The sequence below is a fragment of the Ruditapes philippinarum genome, unplaced genomic scaffold, assembly GCF_026571515.1.
Source record: "Ruditapes philippinarum isolate M1 unplaced genomic scaffold, ASM2657151v2 ctg18819_1_1_1_1, whole genome shotgun sequence".
NCBI classification, from domain to species: domain Eukaryota; kingdom Metazoa; phylum Mollusca; class Bivalvia; order Venerida; family Veneridae; genus Ruditapes; species Ruditapes philippinarum.
In genome coordinates, this window is record NW_026859718.1 from 1 (window position 1) to 15341 (window position 15341).

Sequence of the window (15341 nt, forward strand, 5' to 3'; positions counted from 1 at the left end):
AATTTATATTGCATTTACATGCCTTATATTTACAAGGCCTTAATAATTATTACCAAAATTCTTTGAAACCCTAGGAAAAAAAATATTCGTTTTTGATAAATATCATTTTCGTAGTTACGAATTATTATTTCGTTATTTCGAAATAACATTTCGTTTTTACGAAATAATATTTCGTAATCATTCGTAATTACGAATTAATATTTCGAAATTACGAATTTATATTTCGTATAAACGAATTAATGTTTCGTAGAAAACGAATTAATATTTCGTTATAACGAATTACAATTTGATATTACGAATTATTTTTTCGTAAAAACGAATTGAGTTCAAGGACAGAAAGTGTGGAAAATGTTACCTTATGGGCTCCGTATTTTTCTTACCCTATTGACCGAAAATAATGTGTTACGTTTGTAAAATGACAATTTGTGGCATAGGCTGTATACACACACCTCAGGTCTTCAATGTTTTAATTTTCTATGTATTATATTTTATGAAAATATGTTTCTCGTGGACAGCTCTGGTATATCCTTATCTCTAATGCCTTATTTGTTGTTTTATTAAAAATGTTACAACATATACAAAATTGCGTTTTCTTCTTAGCTGATTGATTATCTTCTTTTTTGTGAAGTTGTCTGTTTTTGTTTTGTTTAAAAGGTGTATTTATGTAAATTTGGTCTGTAACGTTTTTTTAACGGATGCTTATTTCACATTATGTCTAAATATAAATTATTTTTTTACTTTGAAAAATTTTTCCCCTAAAGACAAAAAGGGGGTTTATAGGAGTTGGCTTGACGGTTGGTTTCCTTCTTTAATTCTGGACGAAAACTTGCGTTTTGAATTAGTAATTTAACTTAGTATATAACAACAATTGTGAAACCCCTGTTTAAATTTCTTTTGGAAAAGATCACCGTTATTAAAATTAGAAAAATGATTTCCGGAAAATTACTAAGTAAGGAATGAGATCTTGTAATCAAACTTGGTATATGGAAATGTTATATAAAGAACCAGGTTAAAATTGAGTTTTGGCCCCCTCGGCTTAAGGTCAAGGTCAAAGATACTAAAATTTGAAAAAAAGGTTTTCGAACTACAACTAGAGTTAGGAATGAGATATAGCAATTAAACTTGGTATATATCAAGCTCATACAAAGACCCAGAGTTTGATTGCTTTTGGACTTCCTAGGGTCATTTTGAAGTTTACTGTTACTAAAAAAAAAAAATAGAAATGGTTTCCTGACAATAACTAGAGATAAGAATGAGATTTTGTTTCATAAGCAATATTTGATGATGACCCTGGTTATTATTGCGTTTCGAACCCCCCCCCCCCCCGGGTCAAATTAAAGGTCACTTTTACTAAAAACTGGGAAAACTGTTTCTTGATGAAAGTTTGTTTATTGAAATACGTAATTATTGGTATACTAAAACATCATACATTTCAGGTAGTGTTCACATTTTGCTTTAGACCACTTATTTTCCAAACTGTTAAGATTGCAAGTGGAAATATGAAAAACTTTTATGGATAGCTCTAGTAAAGATTATTATTTTTTATGCAGTGCAGTACTTCTTACTTAAAATATATATTGCATGTCTTAACAATGATTGCATATATTGTCTTTTAATGCTATATAAATGTGTCAGTGTAATAAGCCTATTGGAACTTACATATTTGATGTTTTTATCTTCAAAAAAATGTATTTTGTATTAACCAGAGTACAAAGACTTTTTAAAATAAATGCCGCTCTTCTACTCAATAAGTCGTTTGTTATTATTTTACATGATATTTGTCAACATGTAAATGAAATAACTGAATGCATATATTCTTTAAAATATGAGAGCCATGAAATATTGCGCTTGTCGTATGGTCCTTTTTCTATGTACGAAAACCTTTAAATACATAAACACAAGCATTGATGATGTAAATAAATAAAGAGGAACAATTGATAGCATAAACCCTGTGAAATATGGTTCGTCCGGGAAGTTTGTAAAACCCGAGGCTCGGAATGCAAGTTATGTCTGAATGAATTATAAGTTTTTAGTTATTATGTTGAATAGGTTGGAAATTCTATGGGTTGGTGGCCTGTATATCAGACTGTGTAAAATATTATAACTCATAAATAACAAACAAGTACAAAAGATATATATTCAAATACGAGGACAAAATGACACAAAACAATTTTGTAATACAGGACATGTCCGAGGGCAGAATGTCTAGCCCACTTGTCTTATTTTAAACCTATGCCTGTAAGATACAGTACAAGGAGAAAGTTGTATACATGGTTGAGATGTGCGCAAAACATCCTCTTTATAACGTAGGCAAAGGCTTGACATTGCATCATCTAAGGTGACATTGGCCTCTGAACCGGTTACCAAGTCTCAAGATGAACGAAATCGACAGTGCAAATATAAATAAACATTATTTTTTATGCGCACCTACTTATGGATAGGGCACTATTTATATTTTATGTTGTTTTTTTTTAATCGACGTAGAAGTTTTCTTCTTATAGTGAATAAAGTTTTACACTTGTAAAGATAGATTTTTTCGAAAAATTTATTAAATTTTTTCTATCAGTAATTTCTTTTAAAAAATGCTTGGAAAATTAGGGGTTTTTGTTTTTTTTTTTATTTTCTACTTTTTTTTTGATGCCCTTTTTAAAATTGATACTTTCCCTCAGCATCACTTGCATCTCTTATGGCCCCTGACAGTTTCAATTTAAAATCGAGCCGGACACTTTTTTTGCAGATTTTTAATGTTGCTATTCTGATGGCGCTCCCATTTCAAAAGCTGGGAGAACCTGTATATTGTTTAAAAGTTTTGGATCAAAAGGGGTTTAACCACACTTAGTAAAATTATAAATATGTAATATTAGCAAATTAAACTTTTTTCAAACTCGAAAAATGAAAAAATATGTTCTAAATTTTGTGATTTATTTGAAATCTTTAAAAATATATGCTTCTTTTAAAAATTGTAAATTTGACTTAAACTTTATAGAAAATAAATTTTTAATAACCCTACCTTTTATTTATTTGAAATGTTAAATTCGGTAATATAATTCTTTATAGATAATGCTTTTTGGAACTTACAATATTGAGCATTATATTTATGATTTAAAACCATAAAATTTGTATTACAGTGTCTTTAAATATTAGTTTTTGCCATTGAACTAAAAGGTTGTATCTCCGTTCATAGTTTTCCCTACTTCATTGCTAATCTGTCGTCCGAAATTTAATTATGTGATATGTAAGTTGTAAACGTGTACGTATCAATTTGTCTTATATGGTAATAAACTCGTTCAGAATGTCAGGTTGAGTATCATATAATCCGTCAGGACGACTGTTTCTATACAAATAATTTCGAAATTGTGTGCCACAAATAAGAATGGATAGGATATTGTAAAGCCTGCACTGTTTTGCAAAATAATATAATAAAATGTTGTGTTGTTGTTTATTATTATTATTTTTATTATTTGTCATGTTTAGGTTTCAAGTTCCGCATGAGTTATCAGTCACAAGACACATATTTGATATATGTATTGTATTGATTGTCTTTATCGTAATAAGTGTACATGTAACTATGTTAATGCAATAATCTGAGACATTCAAGATATATGTATGAATATGATTTAAGTTGTACTTTACATCTAAATTGAAATATCTTTTTAAAAATATATCTTATTTATTCTACAATTATAATTATAACAATCTAAGATACGTTTGGCTCGTAAACATTTGAAGATATTCAAAAATTATAATTTACAATTATGATTCGAGTGGATCTTTAGCAATGGTATACGCAACCAATTTGAGGATTTAAAACATTTTAAAAAGTAGAAAAATTTTTTTTAAAAGACAACTGATTGCCCCATTTTCCCTTTTTAAAGAATGCTTCTCATGAAAACCGTTTTTTGCAAGAAAACAAACAAAAGTAAGTGTATGTAGCTTTTTTTCCCCTTTTTTTGGGCCCTATAACTCTAATAGCCGTTAAAGCTAGCTTTTTTCCCAAAGATTTCGCATATAGATTACCCTTTTAATACAAGATATTTTTTAAGGAAAAACCATAACTTCGTAAATGTTTTTAAAATTTCTAAAAATGATTGTGAAAAAAAAATTATTCATTTGTTTTCAGTTATTAACGTATTTCTGCAATTTTGATTGAATTTTTGAGTTTACTGTGTAATTTTCTAGTTGGGTGGTTCCTAGTTGAATAATGTTGAATCACCCTTAGGATATGTTGCCTGCTCTTAAATTTGTTTTTGACGTTTTAAATGTGATATTGCCAAGTTTAAGCCTCTGATCCCTTTAAAATTCATTTTGTTTAGTTCCGCCCATTGTTTATCGTTTTAGGGCACAAGCTTGTTATTATTTTCTGGGGACCATACGCCGCTTTTCGCAATGAATACTGTTTCACATTGAGTGGTACATGATAACCGCCGTATGACATATCTGCGGATGTTTCTAAATTCCAAATTTTACTATTTCATATTTAAAGGTGAAATAATGCTTAAGCCGGTGCTATGGGGCGTATACGGCAATTTGCACTTGACAGCACCTTCGAAGAACGGGCTCAGTCAAACCGAGCCTGCAACATTTAAAATTTTGTCTTATTGAGCTTTCTTTAGGGAATCTTTATTTCTCTTGTTTTTTCTTTAGATTTAAGACAATGCTTAATAAAATTTTGGGTGATTGATATTTTTTCATTCGAATTGTATCATTCAAAGGCAGCTAATTAAGCCTGATTTGAAATGCTTAATTATGTGATAATTAGATAGAAATTCTACAACAAATAGTAAGATTTTCTTCTTTCTTACCACCTTGCGTTGCTAGTAAATTTTTAATTTGGTAGTTTTGGAACGAGTGTTAGTTAATGTATCTTGAATCAAGACTCGATGGACAAATAATGTACAAAAATTAAAATAAGTACAAAAATTAAAATAAGAAGATGTTAGGCAATATGCTTACTTAGAGAAAAGAGGTATATGTAGATTCGATTTGACCGTGTCTTGTGAAGAGCGGTTCTCTCATGTACCCCTAGCTTCGGTTTAAGGAGCATTTAATCGTAAGAAAAAGTTTGATTCTTTGGAATATGTTTAAATATATTTCATTATTGCTTATCTAGTCACTTGGAAGTTACACTTGTTTTCATCATTTGTTATTATCTTAGTAATTTAGGACCCGGCTTGTTTACACAAATATATTCCAAGTATTAACATCGACTGTAAAGCTAAAAGCAAGACATTGCCTCAGAAATAAAAAAAAACACATCACGTTTGCTATTTTTTTAAAGAAACGTTATAGCTATGTTTCATAATTTGTCATGTTGATTTAAACATGTATGCTGTTAAGACCTGAAGTCAAGTATTTTATGATAAAGTTTACAATTTGTAAAAAAAGTCTTTACATTCAATCACAATGTTTTTATTACTAGAACTGTACTTATTCCCAAGGTATACCGTCACCGATTTTTTTTTGTTTGGGGGGGGGGATGAAGGACAAGTACATTAAAAAGTTTAGGAAAATAAAAATGCTACCATCTCTATACTAAATTTGCCTCTAAGAATGGTATGGTATTCATTATTTGTTAGTATCATTCAATAATTACCACAAGGATTACATATAACTGCTTTTAAATGAAACACATGCAAACTGATTTTGTCGTTCATTATTTTGGATTTTTTTTATTGTAATAATTTTCTTCAATATTTTTTGTTAGTTTTATGTAGTATAATCATATTTAAACAACATAAATCAAACTGTACTGTCTTATTTATAATAATAATAACAATAATAATAATAATAAAAATTGAAAAATTATAGAGTGAAACAAAATAAACAAACAAAGTTTTATCAACGTTTTCAAAATTCGTTATTCTCAAAATGTTTCTACACACGGTAGATTTAACGACAGTTTTTTCAACCCACTTGAACAGCCTTTAAAGAACGTTTTGTATGGGAAACTCTGAGGCGAAAACAAATTTAACCACCAAACATAAAGTCCAACTTTATAATAATAATTATATTTTGCTTGACATGTTAGAATGGAAATAGATATTAATTCTTCGTGCATTATGCACGTTTTTCGCTCAAATGCTTTGTTATTAATCACTCAGGCCTATAGGCCTTCGTGATTATATTGCTACGCATTTGAACTCAAACCGTGCATTATTCTACTACAATGCACTCAGAATTGATATCTATTTCCTAAATATAGAATAAAGTTTAGAATATTGACAATACTTATTGATTTACTAGTTTAAGTCTTACTTATCTTATTATCTATTAAGTTGTGTGTGCGATGTGTGCACTTGCAGGTTATTTGACAGCGTTTTGTTATGAAATAATCTTGAAAAATGTCTTTTACAACAAATAGGTGTTCCGCATATAAAAATGAAATAGACAAGTATATTAATTAGCTTTTATTGTCATTTTCATATCGGTTTAACACCATTTTATGCTGATTGCTTTTGTGTCATAAAAAATCGGTCTACAGTACTTGGGTCAAATAAAAAGTATTAAATAGTCTAAAATTTAAATCATATATCATGTCTGCTCTCCATAATTGTCAAGATATTTTGTTTGGAGGTAGATAATAATGAAAATAGTTTGACCAGTTTTATTGTTTAATTTGAGATATTAATGAATAGTTTGAATCGTTTATAAAATTACCTTACACATTTTACCTTTTTTGGCTATTCGGCACAGTATTAATATGCTGATATATCAAAGTAGGCTGGTTTAAAAAATGTTAAGACAATCTGACATCCACGAGCGATTTGTTTTTTTAAGTTAGTTTTATTTATGGGTATAGTAAGTAAATGTAAAACAAAGCAAGCATAGGTTTATAACATAAACAGAAAAGTTTCTATTTAATTTTAAATATTTTAACATGCAACATTTTTGTGCAGTGCAGTCATCGGTTTTTAAAACTAAATTTGTTCTTAATCCCTCTGATAATCTGTTTTAGATATAGTTGATAATCATGTACATAATAGACAAAAATGAGTGTTTAAGTGATTCAATATGTCATGTGGTCGATATTCGTGTCATGTAATGAATTTCGTTTTTATGTATCATTTTGTCCTTGTATTTGTATATATCTCGTGTACTTGTCTGTTATTAATGTTTCTCTACAGTTCGATATACAATCCATTATCCCATATATCATTCCATTTCATCATGAATGCATGTCGGGCCTCCGTTTTTACAAACTTCCCGGAAAAGCTACCTCACGCATGCGCACTTTGATATAAATATTTCTAAGGTTTTCGCCAGAAATTGTTTGTGTTATTTATTTAATTATCAAGGCGTATGTTTTTATGTCCTTTATAGGCATTAACAACCATTCCCTTCATGTAAAAGGACCATACGACATTAATTTCACAGTGTGAGAAAAATGTGCAGCCTGACTAGGACTCGAACCCGGTACCCTCGGAATACCGTTCCGCGGCTCTACCGACTGAGTTGTCCGGCCGCTTACACATCTTTTCCCCTATTAAGTGAACAGTTCTGAACCGTGACAAATTACGATTATATGGACACATACACCTACATGTCGTTATTTTGCAAACAAAGTTAGCCTAGATAAAAAACATACTGTAGTAGTTCCAGTATTGATTGTGAGTCGGTTTCAGTAAATATATGACATAACATATAGATGTATACAGCTCGAACAATGAGATGAAAATCGTAATCATTAGTTCTTAATATATCAATACCTTAAAGTGTTAGAAGAAGACGATATGATTAAAAGCTAATATAAGTAAATTTAGTGATTTCAAAAAAGTTTTTTACCTTCATTCTATAGAGTTTAGTTTATCAGGTACATTCATATGAGTTTATTGTGTCAAAATTCCATTAATATGTGTTTAGTGCATCACGTACATTCTTAAGAATCGAATGTGTCACATTCATTGATAACAGTTTAATATGTCATATTCATTAATAAGAGTTTAGTAAGGGTTTTTAAAAAAATTTTGGGAAGTAAAGTCACTTACCCTTAATTTTCTGTTAGTAATTTCCAGTTTAAATGCTTAGTTCAGACAACAAAGTAAAAAAATCAGGTTTTGTTCTTTCATCCCCCCTTAATTTAAAAATTTTATCCGATTTTTTGGGGGCAATTTAATTTCAGTTTTTTTTAAGCTATTTTTGTATATGAAAAAGTTTTTAATTTTATCTTTTACTTTTCTTGAATTTTATCTCACTTTCTTCGGGGTTTTGAAAACTAAAGTATAAAAAAGAAAACTTTGAATTTTTAAAAAATAATTTAAAAAAAGCCCTGGATTAAAAAAATTGTTTTTATTTTAAAAATGGGAATTTTAAATCGTTTTTTTTTCTGTCTTAATTTCAGGGGATGGGAGTACAAAAATTTTACATGGGGTTTTTTTATATTTAGTGTCCCAAATTCTGCCCTTAAGGGGGAATAGGATAAATTATCCTACCCACTGTCCTTTAGAATTCAGAAATTAAGGGTATAAGTTTCCCATTAAAAGTATCCCCAACAGTTTGGAGTGGAAAAAAAAATTTAAAATTTGATGTTTATTAAAACTTTAAATGATTTTAGCTTTTGACTTTTTTAAAAATATTTTTTTTGACTTATTATCAAAGAAAAGGGAAAAAAAAAACAACAGGGATTTTTTAAACCTTTGGTTTAAAAATTGGTGGGATGAATTAAAAAATTTTTAAGTAAAATTCCCAGCCAATATTAAGGGGAAATTAAAAAACGAGAAAAAAACTGTTTTTCAAAATTTCTGTTTATTTTTATTAATTTGTACCAAAATTTTAAAAACATGTAAAAAAAAATTTTTTTAAAAAAACTTTTGAAAATTTTTTTTTATACAATTTGCATGTATATTGCTTGGAAAATGCTTTGCGAAATTCACAGAAACAAGTTATGTTTCTTTTAGCAATTATAATTTACACAAAATGTGTAATAAAACTGCCTTTTTATGTCTATGAAAATCATCTATTTAAAATCCTGTTAACACAATTTAGTTTAATGTTTTTTAAATCATAAATTTGATGGCCAAATAAAGATTTATCAATTTTGTAGGTTCGAAAAAGGCATCATTTATGAATATAAATCCGAAAATAACATTTTTGTAAATAATGAGGAGGTAATAAAAATCTATTTTTCTATTAAGTTGAAAATCAATTTTTACAATATGAAATGATGCATATATTTTTAAAGATTGCATATAATATGCACAAATAATTTGCAGTGCATATTTTACATATATCTTCGATGTTTGAAAATTGGTTTTATTTGCACATAGTGTACATATAATATAATTATAATTTCACTTAGTGTGGTTCGCAACTTTGATCATTACATTCAGGATCTTTAATATTCAAGAAAACGCTGAATATAACGCAGATAACATTATTTTACCGTTTGCAAACGTTCAAATAAATGCCGAAAGATATTGAAATATGAAGTATGATACAAAGTATATCAAATTATATTGATTTATGTTATTCATATACGCGTATCTTCTCAAGATGGTTTTTACATTGAAAAATTCAATTTAAATATCAGAAAAAATAAAAATTGAATTAATTTTTGTTTTTGATGAACAAACAGATATTGAAACCTTACTGTAATAATGCTACTTCATAGTCCGTAAATGAATAAATTAAAAGGAAATTTAATGGGACCATTTCTTTCTATGGAAAGAATGTTATGTTAACTCTTACAGATATTGTCAGTTTGTTGAAACCGTTACTCCGACAACAAAATATTAACAATATGAAACAAATGATGTTAATGATATTTAGAATAAAATGAAAATAGATGAATAAAAGTTAGGAACAAAAACCTCACAATAACAACAACAGAAGACAGCCCGTGGTAATGTTTTCTGGATGACCATCTTGGTAATTGTATACTTAAATACATATAATTTCGTTTACACTGAACTTAATTAAAGGAAAATAATTTTCAATTTGTCATAACAATTTAATTTATTTTGAACTAAATTAACTTAATTATAAGGTTGAATGAATTTGACTTCTATAACACTTTTCATTAGTGGATTTAAGTTCATGCATTACGTAGGCAGTAAACAACTTTCTTTTGGTCGCTTACATCATTGGCAGTAAACATTTTTGTCTTTTTCACCTCTAAAATGTTTGTTCATTCTGTATTTGTTTGACAAGTAGATCACATGTTGAGATTCTAATGTACCAAACGTTTTTTGAAAGGTTATTTTACAGTGTTCAACTTATAGTTGAAAATCTAATTGTTTTATGGACTGGTGTATTGCTCATCAGATTTCTTATTGTGCAAACCGAGAGGAGTTTTCGTATTTGGTAATTATTTCGTTGAATACGAAATATCTTTATTCTGTATTTCTTGCCGAGTAAGCAGTTTGTATTTTGGCTAAGATGTATTCAATGGAGAAGGAACAGGCGAAGAACAAGTTATTGCCTCCTAGAAGTAAGAGATTGGGCTATAAATTGTTAAATGACAGATTCGGAGATGAGGACCAGGAATCCATATGGACAGAGGAACACATGGAAGATATTAAATTGTTTTCAGAGGGAACTACACAAGCGATCCTGTTGCCCTCATCCGCTCAAAATGTCAGTTTTTATGAGGATGATGAATTTTAGGGGGATACAGAATTGAATAGAGAAAGTGGTAAGAATGATTCTGGTATAATTACAATATGAAGAACGTGTTCTAAAGGAGCAGTTATCCGAAGCAGAAGTATTGAGAAAACGAATTGAACATAAGAAACAGGACGTTAAAAAATAAGAGGTGAGATTGTACGAGGTATCAATTTGTCTAATAAAAAGCCAGTTATTGAAGATTCAAGTAAAAATGTCGATATTGAGCATATTACGCTTAATGACTTGAAAAAAAGCAAAGATCTAAGAAGGAAGGCCAAGTCCAAATTAAGTAAAATTGGTTTGGATATTTTTTTTTCTCAATCAGATTCAGACTCCTGCAGTAATGTAAGTTTGAATAATGCATCAAGAATGTTAAGAAAAATGTTTCAATTTCTCATAACAATTTTAATAAGAATAAAATAAATACAAAACGGGTTGGTCTTAAAAAATAAATAATCCGTCATTTCCAAAAAGAAAAACAGTAGACAGAAAGTAATAGTTCAATTAGTTCATTACTTACAGGTTGGTTATCAGTACATATCAGTAACTACAATATTTTACAATGATTACAATACGAGAAAAGAAACTTCATTGGCAGTATAAATATCATAAATTTATTCTTTTACTATTAATTCATAGTATTTCAAACAACTGAAATTTCTTAAAACATTGTTTTGGTGTGACATTAACCAATAATATGTCTGCTGCAGCTTTTGTTACTTCTATAAATCAATTGATATAGCAATCTAAATGCATTATTTTAGACTTGAGTGAGTTCCTAGGTAGTACTACTGTCTGTCTGACATTTATTAATTAATCAAGCTAGGTACCTTCCTCACATATAATAACCCAATGTCCCTGACGGAACTGGCGCCCTGAAGCGGTGAGAGAGTATATCATATGGAGAAACATTTGGAAAGATAAAGTTTTGGGATGAACATTTTTATTCAGCATATATTTCGAGTTCACAAATTGTAAGATAAGACACTCCTTGTATTTGTAGTTTTACATATCGTCCAAGTACTGCTGAATCGAATACTAAGATACAGTCTGCACCAATAGGACCTGGGTGTTGTGCAGCAAGGCTCAAACTCGATGTTGAGTTTCCAACGAACACAGCCAAATTATTTAGCCTTTCAGCTGAAAGCAATATATTATTTTTTGAGCAAAAAGAAACACAAATATTCCGTGTCCGTCCAAAGATAACTTTTAAAATACTGTGACTTATATAAGGTACATTAAAGATCAACCTAAATTTAGTACTTTTGAACTTAGAAAAACAATTTGTTTGTATTCAAATTAAGCGGATGATAAAATATATTCGTCTTATTTACGACAACAGTCTCCTCTGTTCACAATGTACATGGAATGTATGTTAAACGGATGCTGCAAATCGATAATGGCGTACGGATGATCACTGTTTAAAGTGCAAGCACATGGCCAGGAGCTGTCACGATTTCCATCCACCTGTTAAAGTAATACATTGTGATAAGTATAATAACTCAGTACTGATGAAATGTAAAGTAAGAGGAACAGAACATAAGGTCCAGTAGTCGATACATCTATCATCTTTAACAGAACAGTGCCATAAAGAGTAACAAAATAGATTTCAAGAGTTTTGGTGTTACCATATTTAGTTATACTTATTGCATCAGAGTGATTTTGTAAGACGAAATATGCTTAATACTAGTGAATCACCAAATTAAGTTTGCGTGGCATTTTCCTATAACGCGCATGAGTACATGAGTTTAAATTTGAACTAAAACTTGAAATATTGTATCAATTAATTTAAAACTTAACTTAAAAAAGACAATAAATTAATTTAGTAAGATAAATCAATTAACGAATATATTTATAAATAAACAAAATACAAAACAAATTAATTTATTATCGTATTCATAAATTGGATGATTTACATATTAACATAATATACGTTAATAAATAATAACATGTTAATCAATACCTTGATTTTTTATCAAATTACTATAAAATATTTTAATAATCTAATTAAAGATATTAATTTTTTACAAGTAAATAAATCAATTAAATGCAAATAAGTTCTAAGTGCATAGATTAATGAAATACCTACCATAAGTGATCCCGGAGAAATTGAGTCGTATAATGAACTCAATGTGACGCCTTTACCTTTAGCAACGTTTGTTAAACTTGCATTTAAGTACTCTTTTCCAGCACATACTCCTGTGTATCAATTTGAATAATTAAAAGATAACTATTATAATATAATGACAAACGTATCTTTACTTAGATAAGGTAACACGTTGTGAATATTCAAGAGCAATCTCATAAATATAAATTTCAAATGTTGCCTGAAAAATAAAGAGCAACAACAAAAACAACAATGCATGCATATAGGGACAAATATTATGACTTAAACGAGTATAATATGTATAATTTCTCGAATAAAATAATTCAATTTGTTTATTTAACTTAATTATCAAAGTGATTGAATCATGCATATACTTTCAACGGACACTCAACAATTAATTTGAACACATATGCATATTGCATGATTCATTATGTTTTCATCAAAATGGGTTATTTGAATTTGTCTTACATTGCAAATATTTCAAGGTATACTGTTCCAAATGTATCATAATTAACAATTTTCAATAATAATTTTTTTATTTTTTATATTATTCCAGACAAAATATAAACAGCCCACTGAGATTTTATGTATTATGCATACCGAAAGGAGAAGAAAACGAACTGAGAAATTTGCCAAAAAGCTGCACATTTTAGACAAACATGCAATAGAGTATATTGAAAAGTATATTCTAAGAAAAATGTATTACCAGGACAAAAATGGATTGAGCATTTTCTGGTTTCAGTATTCCTTCCTTCACAACCAAGTCCTCCAAAAACAGGAGCAGGATTGGTGCATGTTCGAAATCTCGTTTGCGTACACACACCACTTTTAAGCGAGCATGTACCCCAATTTGACCATTCTGCCCATATGCCATCAACTGAATATGTAATAAGATATTTAACAAAACTTCTTATAATATTTGTTCACAATTTAAAATGAATGATATCATCTTCATACTGCCATTTTTGTCCAAACTTTAGACGTAAAGAATACAATTACATTGAACTATCTCTTTAAAAGAATTTCATTACGCCATCATTGTGAATTACAATAGGATTGTTACAATGGCTGATTTATAAATAAAATGAAATTGTCATAACTGTAATATCTAGTAAGTAGGTAGGTACATAATTGCATATTATTTTTACAAAAAAAAGTGACGTCCGTGTAAAGACAATACTTTTGATGTATGACTGAAGAAATGTGTTTGTGTATGTGTTTATACCATCTTTGTTTAAATCAACTCAAGTTTACCACGATATCATGTACCGATGATGCCAAATGTAAGGCTGAATAGAATTAAGTAAAAATCCCTAAAGAAAGTCCAACATGGCAAAATTGAAAATGTTGCAGGCTTGGTTTGATTGAGCCTGTTCATGAATGGAACTGTCAAATGCAAACTACTGTTCACGCCCCCTAGCACCGGCTTAAGCAGAATTCAACATTTTACATGAACTGGTAAAATTTAGAATTTTGAAACACCCGCAGATGTGTTTATATGGCGGTCATCATGGAACCTTCAATGTGACACGTTAGTGCCATTCCATGAAAAGCGGCATATGGTACCAAAGTAAAAAAAATGCGTGTGCCCTAAACGAGAAAACAATGGGCGGAACTAAATAAAATGGAATTTTGAAAGGGGATCTGAGGTTATGAAGCCTGCATATCACATATTATATAAAAGTAGTGTATGCATTAGTAGTTGTATGTGTTGCAATCGAATGATGATAATAGGATACGATATTTTTCATCATTATGACAAGTAACTGTTTTTCTCATAGATCTATTTTATGGTGTTGACACATATACAATTTAAACCCGTCATTAATAGTGTTTATGAAATACACATACAAATAACAAACATGAACACAAAATATTGAAACATGTTTTGTTTCAATATATCTACTCAAAAATGTGTATCGTGTACCTACCAAGTTTGCATAAGTTGCAGAATTTCGGACAGACAAGTTTGGCTTGATGTGTGTCATTGCAGATGTGGAAGATCGAGTTCATCTTGGCACAATCAACAGTTTCATCATCAATACATTGTGTTGCTGAAACGATATTTGGTTCGTGTTCCTCATTTTACTCAATGAATGAAAATACTTAAAAATGTCTTTTATAAATTTTCAATCTTTAGAAGGATATTTCAAAGTTTTTTTCTAACTTAACAGTTTAACAAATTATCTTGCTAAATAGCTTACAATGTCCAGTACAAACAATTGAATTAAGTGGAAAGAAGAAGCTGACTCCACAGTATTTTCATTAAAGGAAAGCGTAAAGAGTCAGGTTTTTTGTTTAATAATATATTGAACAAAAACAAAAAAACAAATGTTACAATAAAAAATTAAAGATAACAATTTGATACAAAATATTCTAATTTTGACGAATAATTTATAGCTGTTTTTCACATATCATACATTACAACCAGTTGTCTATTCGAAGAATATTCTTAATATAACATCAAATCATGTAAGAAAATTAACATGTTTGATATTTGCAAATACCGCGAGAACGATGGCAAATGGCTTGTTAGCATACTGGCAGTCAATGTAAAAATAAATACATGCAAGTTTCGACCGAAAAAGTAACTTAAGTAATATGTAATTTTTGCTGTTTTTTCATATGTTTT

General features: G+C 29.1%; 1 protein-coding gene across 1 annotated transcript; it reads right to left on the bottom strand.

Annotated features, from left to right (window-relative positions):
- Positions 1 to 11427: 11427 nt before the first annotated feature.
- LOC132757616 (fucolectin-1-like) lies at positions 11428 to 14831 on the bottom strand. Its single transcript, XM_060748938.1, has 5 exons — positions 14641 to 14831; positions 13416 to 13586; positions 12692 to 12801; positions 11937 to 12069; positions 11428 to 11742 (listed from the first exon to the last, which is right to left on the bottom strand). The coding sequence occupies exons 1-5, from the start codon at positions 14720 to 14722 to the stop codon at positions 11546 to 11548; spliced, it is 693 nt and encodes a 230-aa protein (XP_060604921.1). The 5' UTR covers positions 14723 to 14831; the 3' UTR covers positions 11428 to 11545.
- Positions 14832 to 15341: the final 510 nt, after the last annotated feature.

What these genes read in the sequence shown, in the direction of transcription:
- LOC132757616 (XM_060748938.1), bottom strand. Translation starts at nt 14,722, where the DNA reads ATGAACTCGATCTTCCACATCTGCAATGACACACATCAAGCCAAACTT. An exon ending in TTTCTCCGGGATCACTTATG is followed by an intron (nt 12,070 to 12,691) that starts GTAGGTATTTCA and finishes TTACTTTAACAG; the next exon opens with GTGGATGGAAATCGTGACAG. An exon ending in GAACAGAGGAGACTGTTGTC is followed by an intron (nt 11,743 to 11,936) that starts GTAAATAAGACG and finishes TATTGCTTTCAG; the next exon opens with CTGAAAGGCTAAATAATTTG.